The 16,178-nt window shown below is 36.2% G+C and overlaps 1 protein-coding gene across 50 annotated transcripts in view; it reads right to left on the reverse strand.

Annotated features, from left to right (window-relative positions):
* tff3.7.S (Skin secretory protein xP2 S homeolog) overlaps positions 1–13,508 on the reverse strand; it is a 57,298-nt gene extending 43,790 nt beyond the window's left edge. For 37 of the 50 annotated variants that reach the window (XM_041583480.1, XM_041583475.1, XM_041583463.1 and 34 more), the window contains exons 1-8: positions 13,413–13,508; positions 10,322–10,351; positions 10,130–10,153; positions 8,989–9,018; positions 5,520–5,543; positions 5,347–5,376; positions 4,756–4,779; positions 4,581–4,610 (exon numbers count right to left, since the gene is read on the reverse strand). In XM_041583480.1, coding sequence (XP_041439414.1) covers positions 4,581–4,610; positions 4,756–4,779; positions 5,347–5,376; positions 5,520–5,543; positions 8,989–9,018; positions 10,130–10,153; positions 10,322–10,351; positions 13,413–13,488 — 268 coding nt within the window. In that variant the 5' untranslated portion in view covers positions 13,489–13,508. The remainder of the gene's footprint in view (positions 1–4,580; positions 4,611–4,755; positions 4,780–5,346; positions 5,377–5,519; positions 5,544–8,988; positions 9,019–10,129; positions 10,154–10,321; positions 10,352–13,412) is intronic. The other 13 variants (XR_005965741.1, XR_005965740.1, XR_005965739.1 and 10 more) reach the window with 1 other exon arrangement.
* Positions 13,509–16,178: the final 2,670 nt, after the last annotated feature.

Raw genomic sequence — 16,178 nt, forward strand, 5'->3', positions numbered from 1 at the left:
CAGAGATTCTTTAAAGTCCTCCAGAAACTTGTCACAAGGATTGCTAATGCCCTTGCCTATTCCTGATAGACCCTGGTCCCACCTATCTATGGATTTTATTCCTCCCTCCTTCTCAAGGGAAGACAGTAATTTGGGTAGTGGTGGATCGATTCAGCAAAATGAGTCATTTTGTTTCCCTCCCACACCTCCTATCTGCTAAAACTCAGCCTGATTTAACTATGCTTTTCTTCTGTTCCTTGAACTGTGACCTTCTGCCCAAAAGACTTTGTTAAATGATCATGCCCCTCTGCTCATCCAGAACCCTTAGCTTGGCTCCTCTCTTTGTAAGACCTTGTGGCATCCAATTAGCTGAGGGCTCCTCCCTAGGTGAAAGGTGGCTGTTAAAGGCAGAAGCAAGAGCCGAGACCAGGGAAGCTAGCATTGGTTCTGGATTCTGGGTGCCGATCGTGACGCATACCTTGAGTTAGTGCCCTTTTTTTATGCAAGACAGACCTTTATTTGCTTTAGTAGCAACAGAATGACACTGCCCAGAATTAGACTTGTTATCTACAAAAAAACAACTAGATTCTTCTCAATTAAGGAAACTCCCAACATACAGGCATATGTGTATAACTTGCATTTATATTATTTTTGCCAAAGTGCATAACCTTGTATTTTTCAACATTGAACCTCATTTTCCAGTTTGCTGCCCAGTTTTCCAACTTAGTCAAATCACTCTGCAAAGTGGCCACATTCTGCATGGAACCTATAGTTCTGCACAATTTCATCATCTGAAGAAACAGAAACAGTACTTTCAATGCCCACCTCCAGGTCATTAATAAACAAGTTGAAAAGCAAGGGACCAAGTACAGAACCCTGCAGTACTCCACTAATAACACTGGTCCACTTAGAAAATGTTTTATTTACCACCACTCTTTGTAGTCTATCCTTTAGCTAGTTCTCTATCCAGGTACAAATACTATGTTCCAGGCCAACATTTCTTAATTTAACCAGTAACCTTCTGTGTGTATTGAATGCTTTAGCAAAGTCTAAGTAGATCACATTCTCTGCCATCCCAGAATTGAGGTCCTTGCTCACCTTCTTATAAAAAGAATTAAGATCTATTATGCATAAAACCATGGTGGCACAAGCTCATAGTATTATGATTTGCGTCCAGTATCTTATCCTTTATTAACCCTTTTGAAAAGTTTTCTTACCATTGACATCAGACTAACAGGCCTATAGTTCTGAGGCTGAGAATGGGTTCCCTTTTTGAATAGTGGGACCACATTAGCAATTGAACAGCCTGAAAAATTAAGTAGACAGGTTTGGCAATCACAGAGCTAAGCTTGTTAAGTACCCTGAGATGAATACCATAAGGCACAAACCTTTGTTTATCTTAACATGTTCTAGTCTCTTTTGAATTTCTTGTGAACCATGCATCATTAGTTGTATTACTAGAATTGGGAATATTAAGAAGGAACCCTTCATTAACTGGTTCCTCATTTGTGTAGACAGATGAAAAATATGAGTTCAGAATCTCAGCTTTTTTTTCATTCTTATCATCTAGCTGACCCCTCCCCCCTTAGATATTAAGGGTCCCATCCCTTCCTGCTTCATTTTTTACTATTTACATATTTAAAAATCATTTTGGATTCTTTTTACTGCTTGCTGCAATACCTTTTTCCATATTGATTCTAGCTTGCCTGATAGCTTTTTATGCATGATTAATTGGCCTCCTTGTACCTTATAAATGATTTTGTTGTCCCAGCTAACTTAAAAGCCTTAAAAGCACATATTTTCTTAGCCTAAAAAATGTTTTGCTTTGCAACAACGTTCCCTGCTTACAAGGGGAAAATAATGACATGTATATTTATTAAGCAGCATTTTAAAGACTTCCCATTTTTGTCCTGTGTTTAACCGTGTGAAAAGCATTTCCCACTTAATATGTTGCATAGATGCCCTACAATTTAGTGTTTTAGTTACTCCCTTATAGAATTGCCTCTGCAACAGAATCTCAAAGGAGACCATGTTATGAACACTATTCCCTAAATGCTCACCCATACAAATGTTAGAGATGAGTTCACCCATAATAATAACTTGACCTAGTTGTGAAGCCGGTTCTATTTGTAAAAGTAGATGGGCTTAAACTCGTCACCTATACAAAGTAGTGCCTCCTAAAAAAGGGTGTAACCAATTAAATTCACAGCCCAGTCACATGTTCCATCCCACCAGGTATTAGTGATACCAATTATATCATAATTTTTAGAGCACACAATTAATTCTAGGTCTCCCATTTTACCTGACAAACTCCATTTATTTTGTCATAAGTACCAATATGTATTAAGACAGTTGGGTCATGCCCAGCCCCACCCAATAATTTGTCTACCTGATCAACCACATGCCGAACCCTGGCACCAGGAAAATAGCAAAGTGTTTGGTTGTAGGGATCCAGACAACAGATTACCCTATCCACTTTCCTAATAATTTAATCCCCTACAACCACAATATTTTAGGCCTGACTCTGCTCTCCTCCCCACCACTACTAGAGAAACTGGTCTCTCGACTGTTAGTTAGATCAGCCCCATCTAGAATTGCCAATCCAGAGTTCACACTCCCAACTTCTACACACAATCTGGCGAATTTTCTTTTAGCCGACATTAGATTTTCTAACTGTCACCCAGCTAGCTGCTCATCATCCTGCCACTGTTCTGTTCCCCCCAAACTATCTGACCCAGCTAGGTCCTGCTCAGTGAGCAAGAGAATCCTTTCAAGATTGTCAATCAACCGCAGTGTTGCAATTTGTAGCTCTAGTGCTCTAACTCGAGCCTCCAAAGTGGAAATTTGCTCGCCACAGAGGTAAGCAGTTTGGATCTCTAGTTCCTAATCTGCATACATATGGCAGACTGTGCACTGGGTCAGACCTTCAATCTTGCTAGCACTCAGTATCAAAGTAACAGATCAAAACAGGAATACAGAAAAAATTTGGGTTTAGAACAAATTTTGACATAGTTTGAAACTCCTTTAGTTTGAAACGCCAGAGCCCCCACTTAACTCTTTTAGTTGTAACTCCACCTACAGATCCCACACTTAAAGAGCAAACACTTAAGAGCAGCTCTACTGGAGTCCCAGGGGTTCTATTTATGCATTATACATAAATAGTTTTATTTACTGTATGTCTATCTCTGCACTAGCATACTTTTGACTTCAGTTTCTTAATCAATGTTGTTGCTCTGTATGTGGATGGTGCACAGGCATATGACTTTGATGAAAGAAGATATGTATGCTGCATTTGGGTTAAAAAAAAGGAATATAGAAACATTTTGAAGCATGCTTAGGAGCTGCTTTATCAACATTAAAATTTACATTTTTACCACACTTTTTTGCTCTCAAGTTATTCATTTTAATTATTTTTTCTAAAACTCAGATTTTTGTTAATTAGTAAGTGCAAATAAACATAAAAACTTCAAACGTATCTATTTATTCATTTTGAAGTCAATGGGAGCTGTCTAAGGCAAAATGTATGCAATTTATTTCATTCAATTTTAGGGGGGCTTTGAATTGAAAATGATTAATAGTCTACCAATTCAATATTTTCCTTTTTTACATGATTTTGTAAAAAAATAATTAATTCTGATTTTTTTTTAATAATAATCGAACATTCAAGTTTTATAAAATTTTAAGGGGTCTATTCATAAAAATTCAAGATCAAATTTTCGGAAAGAAAACCGTGGATAAAGGTTCCACTTTCCATGGTAGCTGCTCAGTGATTAGCATCATAATTTTAACACTACAGTAAAAAAGGAGAAGTGAATAGTTGCAGTTTAAATACATGTAAATAATCAATAGCAGATGTCATTTAAACTTTAAATACTCGAAATGTTGCAAATTCCTCTCTGAAAATTTTGGGAGCACAACTATGTTGAGTGCCATAATTAAAACTGGATAGTTTTTATTGATACTACATATGTGCTGCATGTAAGACAATTTTTAGTTGTTTTTTTTTTTAGTATTTCTTTTTATTTATCAAAGAAGTATAAACATATTGCATGTTACAGATTATACAGTATTAGGCATAGTTATAGTGAATTCACTGATTCAAAGGTATTATCATCTGTAACTTTTCTGAAATCGTTATTTGACATCGTAAGTTATCACACATTTCCAAAAAACGTAAATAAACTTAACAAACTATCACTGCCGTCATGACTTTTCTTACAATCTAATACACTTGTGTATATCTTTAGCTAACTCAATTAGGAACCTGAATTTACTGGGCGCTCAAAATTTAGTTTTTTTTATTTTTATTATTACAGCAATGTTTGTTTGTTGTCTTTTGCACCTCCAATATTTTAAGAACAGTATGATACTTAAGACTAGAACTCTATGCAACTTCAATAAAATTCAAGTTGACTGATATACTGTATACTCCTGATATTGAGGAGAGTCAAACATTAACACTACTTTTATCTTCTACTTGACCACATATGCCTTCTTTTACATTTTGTTAAAGTTAATATGTTGTAATCCTGGTTTTTAGCATTGTCAAGAAGCCTCAACCGTTTGAAAGCAGCCTAGAAAATAAAGAGAATTACCCCTACCTTCTGCTGGTGCTGGAGCTGGTGCACCGCCTAAATCAGGAAAAAGAAAGTATTATAGATCAAAAAACAAATTGTAATGTAACTAACTGAAATGTGATATACACAAAATATAATAGGGATGTATTAATGAGTAAAAGAGTTTGGCTGTTCTCTAATATAAAATGTATACCCTTACCTTCTGCAGGTGCAGGTGCTTCACCTGAGATATTGAACAGAAATATTATTATGATAACTCATAGGGGGTTATTTACTAAGCTCCGAATACGAAAAATTTGTGATTTATTTTATAATATTGGACTTTTAAAAAAATCAGTAATTTTTCAGAATTTATTAAACCTGAGGGCTAAAAAAAAGCCTGAATATAAAAACATGGCATCTCAAACCTGTTGAGGGTGCATAAAAGTCAATGGAAACAGTCCCATTGATTTTTGGTTGTGTCAGAGGTTTCGGGCAATTTCACAATATTTTCGGAGATTTCGGGGGAAAATTCACAAAAAAATCTTGAAAATCTGAGCTTTTACCGCAAAGCAAATTTTCGGGAAAATATAATAATAAATAAGCATTAAAAACCCGAGTGGGTTAGATCGGAGTTTGTAGCAGCTGATATTGAGATAAATTCAGACCTTGAAAAATAACCCCCATAGTCTGTAAAAGTTTGCATTTTTGGTATACGCACAGGCATTCAGTTTGACAAAAGTAAACATCATCTTTGAAAGTTTGAAGTTGGTTTGAAAGCAGCCTAGAAAATAAAGAGAATTACTCTTACCTTCTGCTGGTGCTGGAGCTGGTGCACCGCCTAACTCAGGAAAGAGAAAGTATTACAGATCAAAAAAATCATTTTAATGTAACTAACTGAAATTTGATATACACAAAGTATAATCGGCATGTATTAATGAGTTAAAGAGTTTGGCTGTTCTCTAAAGAAATTTATACCCTTACCTTCTGCAGGTGCTGGTGCTACACCTGAGATATTGAACAGAACAATTATTATGATAACTCACAGTCTGTGAAAGTTTCTAAACATGCATTTTTGGTATACACACAGGCATTCAGTTTGACCAAAGTAAACAACATCTTTAAAAGGTTGTAGTTGGTTGTACATGGACCAATACTTGTGAGTGACCTTTCCCTGCTCAATAAGAATTGTTAAACAATCTATGTCTACTGAGGTCAAGGGCCTAGCAAAGCCTGTTCTATTGTTTCAGAATAGATAGCCCTTCCCCAGATTTGCAATGTTTTTTGCAATCAATTACCAACACAACTGCAACCTGGTTATTAGTCAGAATGACTGAACAGGGGTCCCATCCAGTAAGCAAACATTATTCTGTTTTGTAGAAAATGTTTGAAAACCTTGTTGATTTGTGTATACTGAATCCTGGAATGTTCTACATTATCTATTACAGAATTCATTATATATATATATATATATATATATATATATATATATATATATATATATATATATATATATATATATATATATATATACTCAAATGTATTCTGGTTAATAATTCAGAATCATTGGGGATAATTATTATGAAGATTCTTTATATCCAGGTCATGATATACAGCAGTGATCACCAACCAGTAGCTTGCGAGCAACATGTTGCTCACCAACCCCTTGGATGTTGCTCCCACTGGCCTCAAAGCAGATGCTTATTTTTGAATTCCAGGCTTGGAATCAACTTTTGGTTGCATAAAACACAGATGTACTGCCAAGCCTTCTGTATTCTGGCAGTCCACATAGGGGCCACCAAATAGCCAATCACAAACCTTATAAGGCACCCCCAGGAACTTTTTACATGCCTATGTTGCTCCCCAACTCTTTTTATTTTTGAATGTGGCTCACAGGTAAAAAAAAGATTGGGGACCCCTGATATACAGTATCTAGTAGAATTAAGTCAAAAGCAACTGGACATTTTTATAAATTAATTGAAAAGGTGTAGTATGTTTTATTTTTTTTAGCAATTACCAAATCACCAGTCATCCGAGTGACTTCTTCAGTTCAACTCAAGTGGTAGGGAATTTCCCGGCATTTAAACCCTTGATGGTAGATATGGAACTTTTTATCCAGAATGGTCAGGACCTGTTTTTTCTGGATAAGGGGTCATTCTGTAATTTGGATCTCCATAACTTAAGTCTACTAAAAAAAATCATTTAAATATAAAGTAAACCCTCGGTAGGATTGATTGCTTTCTGTGGCAGTTATCAAACTTGGGTTTTGAAACCTACTACACCTTTTCAATTAATTTATGAAATCAGATTTGAGGTGAGCACTTCATTCTACCAGGGCATGATTAGCGTTAAGAATAATTGGGTCCATTTTCTAACAAACAATTTTGATTTTTTTTCCCCACCATTCATGAAAAATTGTAGGTTTTTCTATATTTCTGAAAAGCTCTAAAAAAATCTGAATTTATTAAGTGAAGAAACCACAAAAGCCTTTAATGCCTAATTTTGGCAAGTAAAAGTTATCCAGGTGCCATATAAGTCAATGGGAGGTGCTCTGATCCTATTGGACCATTTTTAATCCAATCAGAATTGGTTTTCAGATTTTATGAAAAATTGTAGGTTTTTCTATATTTCTGAAAAGCTCTAAAAAAATCTGAATTTATTAAGTGAAGAAACCACAAAAGCTTTTAATGCCTAATTTTGGCAAGTAAAAGTTATCCAGGTGCCATATAAGTCAATGGGAGGTGCTCTGATCCTATTGCACCATTTTTAATCCAATCAGAATTGGTTTTCAGATTTTATTGCTGAAAATTTGTCTGAAAAAGTTGTAGAGGTTTAAAGGTATTCATATTTTTTAACACAATGTTCGCTTTTTATTTTGATCTTACTTTTTTATACAGTATTTGGATCTTTTAATGAATTCAATAGCAATCATGGTTTTAGCATATGTGAGTTCAGTCATGGCTTCAAAAACCACTAAAATTCGACCTTTTATAAATAACCTGTTAATGGTGGTTAACTTTTCAGTATATTAAAATGTTTTTTATTGAGATTTTATTTTCATGAGTTATTTTCCAATTTGACACCAATATTTTTTAGATTATTTTTCTCATAATTGTAGCATCAACAGCTACATCAGCTGCAGGTAAATTGATTGTTTATATTTTTCCATATTGCCAGAGTGATCTTCGGTAGGACTGATTGCTTTCTGTTGCAATTATCAAACATGGAAATAAACATAGTAAATAAATCCCTAAGTGAAAGGAGTTACCAATGGGAATTTAACCAGTGTCTCCAGCATGTGATCCGACATCAAAAGCTGTTCACTTGACCTCTAGCACAACAAGGTGTATAACCTTCCTCAGTGCTGTATCCTATTTGCCCTTGATAGTTTTATTGTTACATTCCTTTTAGTCATTTTTAGTGACAATAAAAATTAAGCTTTTAATTGTAAACACATTTTCAGAGGAGCTGGGAGTGCTGCCTATTACTGCAAGAAGCAGAGGGAGCCTGTGACTCTCACAGAGATATTGTGAAGAGAGTGAGGAAGCCAGGAGGCTGAATAACCACTACAGGAAGGAGTCCTGTGAGTACAGGGGTGAGCCAAACTATTTGTTGTGCTGGTTGTCCACAAGGGGCCCAGTCTATTCAGGGACTGCTTCAAAGTGTGAAGGTAGTGCCCAGTGGGCTAGGTTTTATTTTTTGATTTATGTTTTGTATCCTGAAAATGGTCACACCTGTGTCTGTGCATTATTGACGGTGTGTGTTGAAAAGTTGGAAAATAAACCTGTGTTTTCCTTGAAGAAGCTGTGTGTCCCTGTCTTTATGCTCCTTTTTCCTATGCTGCCTGCTCACCATTGACTAATCCCCCCTAAAAGTTACGTGTTCAAGCCGCCAGCTTGCCACAATATATATATATATATATATATATATATATATATATATATATATATATATATATATATATATATATATATATATATATATATATATATATATATATATATATATAATAAGTTAACTTAAAGTGACCCACCCCTTTAACTGGTCTGCTTCTGCTGAAAACCTTAGTCTATCAAGGTCTCTTCTCTTTAGTTCAGTTGATAAATCCTTCTTGGCATGTGAATTCGAACCAACAAATCAGAATATTTTTTACTAGAATAACTGAAAAAGGATTTGACATTAACTCTAATTTAATCAATATTTAAGAAATGTTGATTCCTACATATGAAGAATTTTCTAACCAGACCAGTCCTTGTCTGGACCAACAATTTAGCACCACAACCAATAATATGGCACCTACTCTGAGGCAAAGAGCAGTGGCTAAATGTTAATATGATAACAGGTGGATGGGTCAGAGTCTGCCTCACCCTTCCTTGCGTTACTATACAACAATTCCAGAACCAACTCCCAGCAACTCCCGGTAGGCACAATATTTAGTGTGTTACACCATTACCTTCTGCTGGTGCTGGGGCAGGTGCTCCCCCTGAAATAATGAGTAATGCAATTCTTATTGGTAACTCATAGACAGGTTGTATAAAATTTCCTCAAAGTAATTAAGAAAAATTATTTTTGATACATTCAAAAAGTATCAATTTGATGAAAGCAAAGTTGCCTAACCAAGTGAGGATTAATTTGGCCATGCACGGACCAATTCATGTAACCCAATTTTTTAAAGACGTACAAAATTACTGGTCCCAGCGCATAGATTCAAATGTGGTATCGCTGCAAATTCCTAGGAGCCTGTGCCACACTCCCAAAGGTATACGATAAAGTCAGAATTGATGGAATAAACAGCTTCAAAGCAGTAATTTCAAACTGCATGTGTTTTTATTGTGCAGTGCAACACACTACATGTTTCGGGTCAAAACCCTTTTTTTTGACCCGAAACATGTAGTGTGTTGCACTGCACAATAAAAACACATGCAGTTTGAAATTACTGCTTTGAAGCTGTTTATTCCATCAATTCTGACTTTATCGTAAACCCAATTTTTTAGTGAACAGAAACAATGGCTGAATGCTGTGCAATCAGTCTGTCTACATTTACTGAGAAAGAGCAAGGCCTTGTTTAGAACCCTTTAAATCAGAATCCGTAGCACTCGGGACAACTACAGTAATCTGAAAATGTACAGTGTATTGCTAAGAATGTCCAAACAGGTTTTTGTTAGGAGCAGGCTGTTGTTGGAGCGCTCCGATTTGTAAACAAGATTGCGGCACCCAGGGCAGCGCACTGACAGCAGAGTGAAAATTCTAAATAAAAGGAACTCCAAGACAAGGGTTCAATGGCCAAAAATATGCCGCACTTATTAGCATTCCTGGGTGCTTCTTAATTAGTTTCCTTGAATTCTGACCCTCCACTTTATTCCTGACCATGACTGATTGCCTCCTGTCTTTGAATCTTTGCCTGAAACATAAGTATGATCCTTTTTGACCCCTTAGCTACCATGTACTGGACTTTATACATAGTGCTTTCTCCTTGGTCCGGACTTCTACCTTCATTTTGCCATGTGGCCCTGACAGGTCTACACTAACTCCAACTAACCTACAGTGAAATTTAGGCTAAGAAATTGGACTGCTCTCTTGACAAAATGTCATACCTTCTGCTGGTGCCGGTTCTCCACCTAATATGCAGGAAGAAATTATAGATTAATTTACAGATAAGATGATAAAAATAATTTTTCAAATATTGAAATGTAATATGAATACATTTTGTAATAATATTATATATTAAACTAATGCTAAAACATACATTCATGAATTGGTTTGACTGATCTCTAAACTAGTTTTACCTGTACCACCTTCTGGTGCTGGTGCCCCATCTTAAACCACAAGGAAAAAAAATATTACTAAGAATTTTCCAATAAGATGATGAAATTCATTTTTTCAACAAAATAAACAAGGAATATGTAAGTGTTGAAACTTGCATTTATGAACTCAAACTTTGACTGCTATCAGGTTATAATATGCAATGATTATGGATAACTCGTTGAATGAAACCCTTTTGAAACATTATATTTGTTGCCATCCTGAAAAGCAAAAGTATTTAGTTTTGCTAGACCTGGGCTAGTGACTAATGGGGCTAATCTGGGTAAATGTAAGGTTTATTCAAGGTTTTTTTTTTTAAGATAAGGATCCCAAAAGAGGCCATATGATCTTTAGCCTTTTAAATCAAATTAATACCTAAATCATCTTAGACAATCTACTATTTAGGATATTCAAAGAAATTATTCTGGCTAGAAGTGCTTCATCTTTAGGTGTGGCTGTATTCTAAACAATAGGAGGGGGAGAAAAAAATAAAAAAATAAATAAAATGTGATCATCTTAGTGTATAAGGTAAATGGGTCAACGGTGGCATAGTACATATAAGATGAATACCTGTTTATACAAAATAAGATCATACCAGTTCATATCAGAATATATTTAATTTACTATTGTCATAGAGATAAATACAGTCTAAAAATATCAATAAAATTTTGTTTAAAAAAAACAAACTCTTTTTATATCGCACCAGTGGTAGTTTTATTTTCTAGCAGACCAGGGGCGCCCAAGACATCAATCACAGTCGATCACTTTAAAGTTTCTGGTAGAACACAATTAATATTTTCCCCTCAACATACCGGAGCTTTTGAATGCAGCTGCTCCTACAATCAGTCTAGATCAGTGTTGAGTCAGCTCAGTATATCAAGTATAAGTAATTCTAAAAAGGCAAGTTTGTTCTCATGGACATCTTCCTTTGTAAGCTTGATGTTGTTGTCCACTGAGTTAATGTGTTCTGTAAAGGCCGCCGATTCATCTGAACTGATTTTAACATCTACACACCTGTACCACTGACTCGGTGCAGTTCCCTGGAATGTAAGTAATGCCTTCTTTCACCCTTCCTCCATGTATACATTGGCTACAATGGGAGATACTGGAGAATCCATTGCACAGCCATGTTTCTGTCGAAAAAAAATTGTCCTTGTATTTGAAGTATGTGGTGTTATGCACAAATCTAGCAAAAAACATACTTGTTTAGGACTGAGCTTCATTCTGCTGTTGAAGGTGTTATCTTCGTCGATTTCTGACAGTCTCCATTGCCTCTGTCATAGGTATATATGTGAAAAGTGAAGTGATATCATATGATACCATTGTTTCTTCTGCCTCTAGGTTAGCACCATTAATCTTGGTTACAAACTCTTTAGCATTCTGGATATGATACCAATGGGGCTAAAATGTTAGCCAAGTATTTTGCGATGCTGTAAGTCACTGAATTGATGCTGCTGACAATAGGCCTAAGTGGGGCTCCTTCTTTGTATATCTTACATTGCCATTGTGATTGGATTAGTGGAATAGTTTATATGACGAGGTCTTCACCCACCAGTCAGAAGAGCTGAAGAAGCTGATCGGATGAGCAGTGGAAAGTCTTCAATGATTACTCAGCAAGTCCAGATGCTCTAGATTGACTACTAGATATACCATGAACTGGATGAATAAAAATTTTCATAGTTATTTCTCTTTGGTGCTGCTAAGTGTTTTTAAATGAAACCCAGTAACAGACAAACAGCATTTTTACCACCATAGTTTACTGATACTTTTTCTTGCGGGGTGCACTGAACTGTAGACAACACAGGTAGATCTCATGACAGAGGCCAGGTGGCACCTCTGCAGTAGACACTTTAAAACAGGTTAATACATTGATGTAAATTTGAAAGGATGCTTTAATCTCTGTTTTTAAAAATTGCCAGTGAAAAAAGCAGGAAAACATTTTGCATTGAGCTTGCCTTTTCATAAACAGGAAAACAATATTGACATCAATACACAAAAGGTTAGAATTTTTTTTTTCACATTTAATCGTTGGTGGAAAAATGGAACTTGCTGGGAAAGTTTCCCACTTTTACCATTCTTTCCTTCTCTACCACACTTTCCAATAGACCTTCAATATTTCCCACAACATGAAACATTTTCCATGACTTTTATAGAAAATATGCTGTCAAACATATATATGAGTTTTCCATCAAGAATTTTTGTCAAAAGAATTTAGTTTCAGAGGTTTAAGCTCTGCTTGCTGGACAGTGGGGCTCATTTATCAACACTGGTCAAATTTGTGCCCGGTCAGTAACTCATAGCAACCAATCACTCTTTAGCATATTGCAGTGAGATTCAGATATAAAATGAGAGCAAACATTTGATGGATTGCCATGGGTTACTGCCAAAATCAAAAGACATGAGGGTCTCAGATTAAAAATACCTTTTTAATATTGACATATACGTAAAGCATTGGACTAGGGTAGCCAAAGCCCAATGGAAAAAACAGCCAATGTCCCACCACCCATCCATCTCTACTGCCAACTATTTCTGCCCCTAGGCTGCAGCAAATGATCTTGTCTAAAACAGCTTTCCCCCCAAGCTGAACTCCGCAGCCTGCCCACCTGCCAATGTCCCTCAGATAGTAGTGAGGCTCAACAGGGCCAGAACCCATCGACTTTTCTCCTGGTGCTCCAGAGGGGTCAATCTATCCCTGGACCCAGAGGAGTGGTAAAGTGAAGGGGAAGTATACAAAATGATGAAAAAAATTATGCACACCATAAGATTATACTATTAATCTCTTGTAAGTGTTCTAATATGTTCAAGTGTTTGTTCTTCAGTTATTGGACTCAATTTATACTTTAGGGTTTGATAACTACAAAAAATAAATAAAATATTGAGCTGTTGCTAAACAATAACTGCTGATATCTTTCAGAAATAACTGTTATTGGGGAACAGAGTTTAACTACATCTAGAGGAATATGTGTGAATCCTGCATTATTCATGAATTAATGAGTTACTGGGGCATATAGATCCAGATGGTACAACAATTTCACAATATAGAAATATATAAAGAAAATATAGTTGCCACCTTACCAGCATCTTGTCCTTGTATGTACCATACACTCAAAATCAAGAGAAGGAAATGAACACAGAAAAGTTTATGATTCATTGTAGCTATCTTATCAAAACTGACAGAGTTTAGAACTGTATTTAGATTTTATAGACTTTTCTTCTGTGTACATAGCTATGGGCTGCCATGGAGATGTTTACAAAGAGTCATGCACAAATATGAAATGAAAACCAAAAACACACAAAAGCATAAAATAAAATCAACAACATCCGAAGAAAAAAATACATAATGAAGAGTCTGCACATTGATTAAGTATCTGGATCTGACAGGGCATTTTGACAGTCTAGCCCCTTACATAGCGAATGTCTAGATAAGGACTGATGGGACATAATGAAATCAGTTAAAACTTGCACTGCCATGTAGTAAGGAATGGGACCTGTTATCCAGAATGGTGGGACCTGGGGCTTTCCGGACAATGTGTGTTTCTGTTATAATATCTTCATATGTTATGTCTACTAGAAAATCATGTAAACATTAAAGGGATACGGTCATGGGAAAAAAAATTTTTTTTCAAAATGAATCAGTTAATAGTGCTGCTCCAGCAGAATGCTGCACTGAAATTTCTCAAAAGAGCAAACAGATTTTTTTATATTCAATTTTGAAATCTGACATGGGGCTAGACATATTGTCAATTTCCCAGCTGCCCCAAGTCATGTGACTTGTGCTCTGATAAACTTCAATCACTCTTTACTGCTGTACTGCAAGTTAGAGTGATATCACCCCCTCCCTTTTTCCCCCCAGCAGCCAAACAAAAGAACAATGGGAAGGTAACCATATAACAGCTCCCTAAAACAAGATAACAGCTGCCTGGTAGATCTAAGAACAACACTCAATAGTAAAAACCCATGTCTCACTGAGACACATTCAGTTACATCGAGAAGGAAAAACAGCAGCCTGCCAGAAAGCATTTCTCTCCTAAAGTGCAGGCACAAGTCACATGACCAGGGACAGCTGGGAAATTGACAAAATGTCTAGCCCCATGTCAGATTTCAAAATTGAATATAAAAAAATCTGTTTGCTTTCAGTGGGACATGGGTTTCTACTATTGAGTGCTGTTCTTAGATCTACCAGGCAGCTGTTATCTTGTGTTAGGGAGCTGTTATCTGGTTACCTTCCCATTGTTCTTTTGTTTGGCTGCTGGGTTGGAAAAGGGAGGGGGGTGATATCACTCTGACTTGCAGTACAGCAGAAAAGAGTGATTGAAAAGAGCACAAGTCACATGACTTGGGGCAGCTGGGAAATTGACAATATGTCTAGCCCCATGTCAGATTTCAAAATTGAATATAAAAAAATCTGTTTGCTCTTTTGAGAAATAGATTTCAGTGCAGCATTCTGCTGGAGCAGCACTATTAACTGATTCATTTTGAAAAAAAAAATGTTCCCATGACAGTATCCCTTTAATGAAATGTTTTATCTTATAATCTTTGATGCCAGATCTACCTTCAACCGTAACTGTTTTTTGATCCAGAGGCATGATCCACATTTATAACATCCCTTCGTTATATTTGATAACCAGGTACGTTTAGTTGTATTGCTGTAATGGCTACGAGTCAGTCTGTCTTTTAGGTTTCTACTCCGCCTGAAAGTGACTGTTGGCCTCACACCTATAACTTTTTTTAGTTCCTCATCCTGTTAGAGGATGTGCCAATGTTTGGTGAGAATTTGTCTAATTTCCTCGTGTTCTGCACTGAAATCCCCTATCACCCTGATGACTTTTAAATGTTCATTCATTTCATTGTCTCTGGTGTCTCTCCTGGAGACTGATAAGTTATTTCTATCTGACTCAAGTGCTTTTTTATATGCCTTCTTTAAACTATTATGGCTGTAGCCCCTTTGTTTAAACCTCAGGTATAATTTTCTGGCTTCAATCTTGAAGTCTTGTAGGGTACTGCACAGCCTTCTTACTCTTAAATATTGACCTGTTGGTATTCCTCTGATAGTATTTTGGGGGTGCTGGCTCTTAGCATGTAGGAGGTTGTTAGTTGCAGTTGTTTTCCTATATACTGAAGTTTGTATATTATTGTCTCCTCCCCGAAATATACTTATGTCTAGAAAATTAACTGAGTTACTATCAATTTCTGCTGTTACCTTGAGATTGATTCTATTAATGTTTAATTTATTAACAAATTCGTAGAATTTTTCTTTGGTGCTAGACCAAATCAGTATAATATTGTCAATGTAGTGAAGCCACATTGGGATATGTTGCGTATATTCAGTAAGTTCATCTCCGAACACAAAATTGTTTTCCCACCAACCTAGATAGATGTTGGCATAGCTGGGGGCGCATGTACTTCCCATGGCCGTCCCCCATACATGGTGGTAGTATTGTGAATTAAAAGTGAAGTAGTTGTGCTTTAATACAAACTCCAATAGTTTAACTACAAATGCATTGTGTTACATACTGTTGGCCCCTCTGTCTCAAAGTGTCTTCAACTGCCCTCAGCACCACCTCATGTAGAATGCTTGTATATAACGATTCTACATCCAAACATTTAAGGAAATTGTAGTTGTTAAAGTGGACCTGTCACCTACACATAAAAAGCTGCATAATGAAAGTCCTTTGCAAAAGCCCCAAAAAAATTTTCATTAAAACATCCATACCTGTTATAAAAGGTGTTTAAATATCTAAACTGTCAATCAAATATTACCTGCCCCGCCTCTATGCCCGAGGCATAGAGGAGGGGCAGTCAATTACTTTCACTTTCCATTCAGCACTTCCTACATGTCAC

This window comes from Xenopus laevis, chromosome 2S (genome assembly GCF_017654675.1).
Source record: "Xenopus laevis strain J_2021 chromosome 2S, Xenopus_laevis_v10.1, whole genome shotgun sequence".
Classification (NCBI taxonomy): domain Eukaryota; kingdom Metazoa; phylum Chordata; class Amphibia; order Anura; family Pipidae; genus Xenopus; species Xenopus laevis.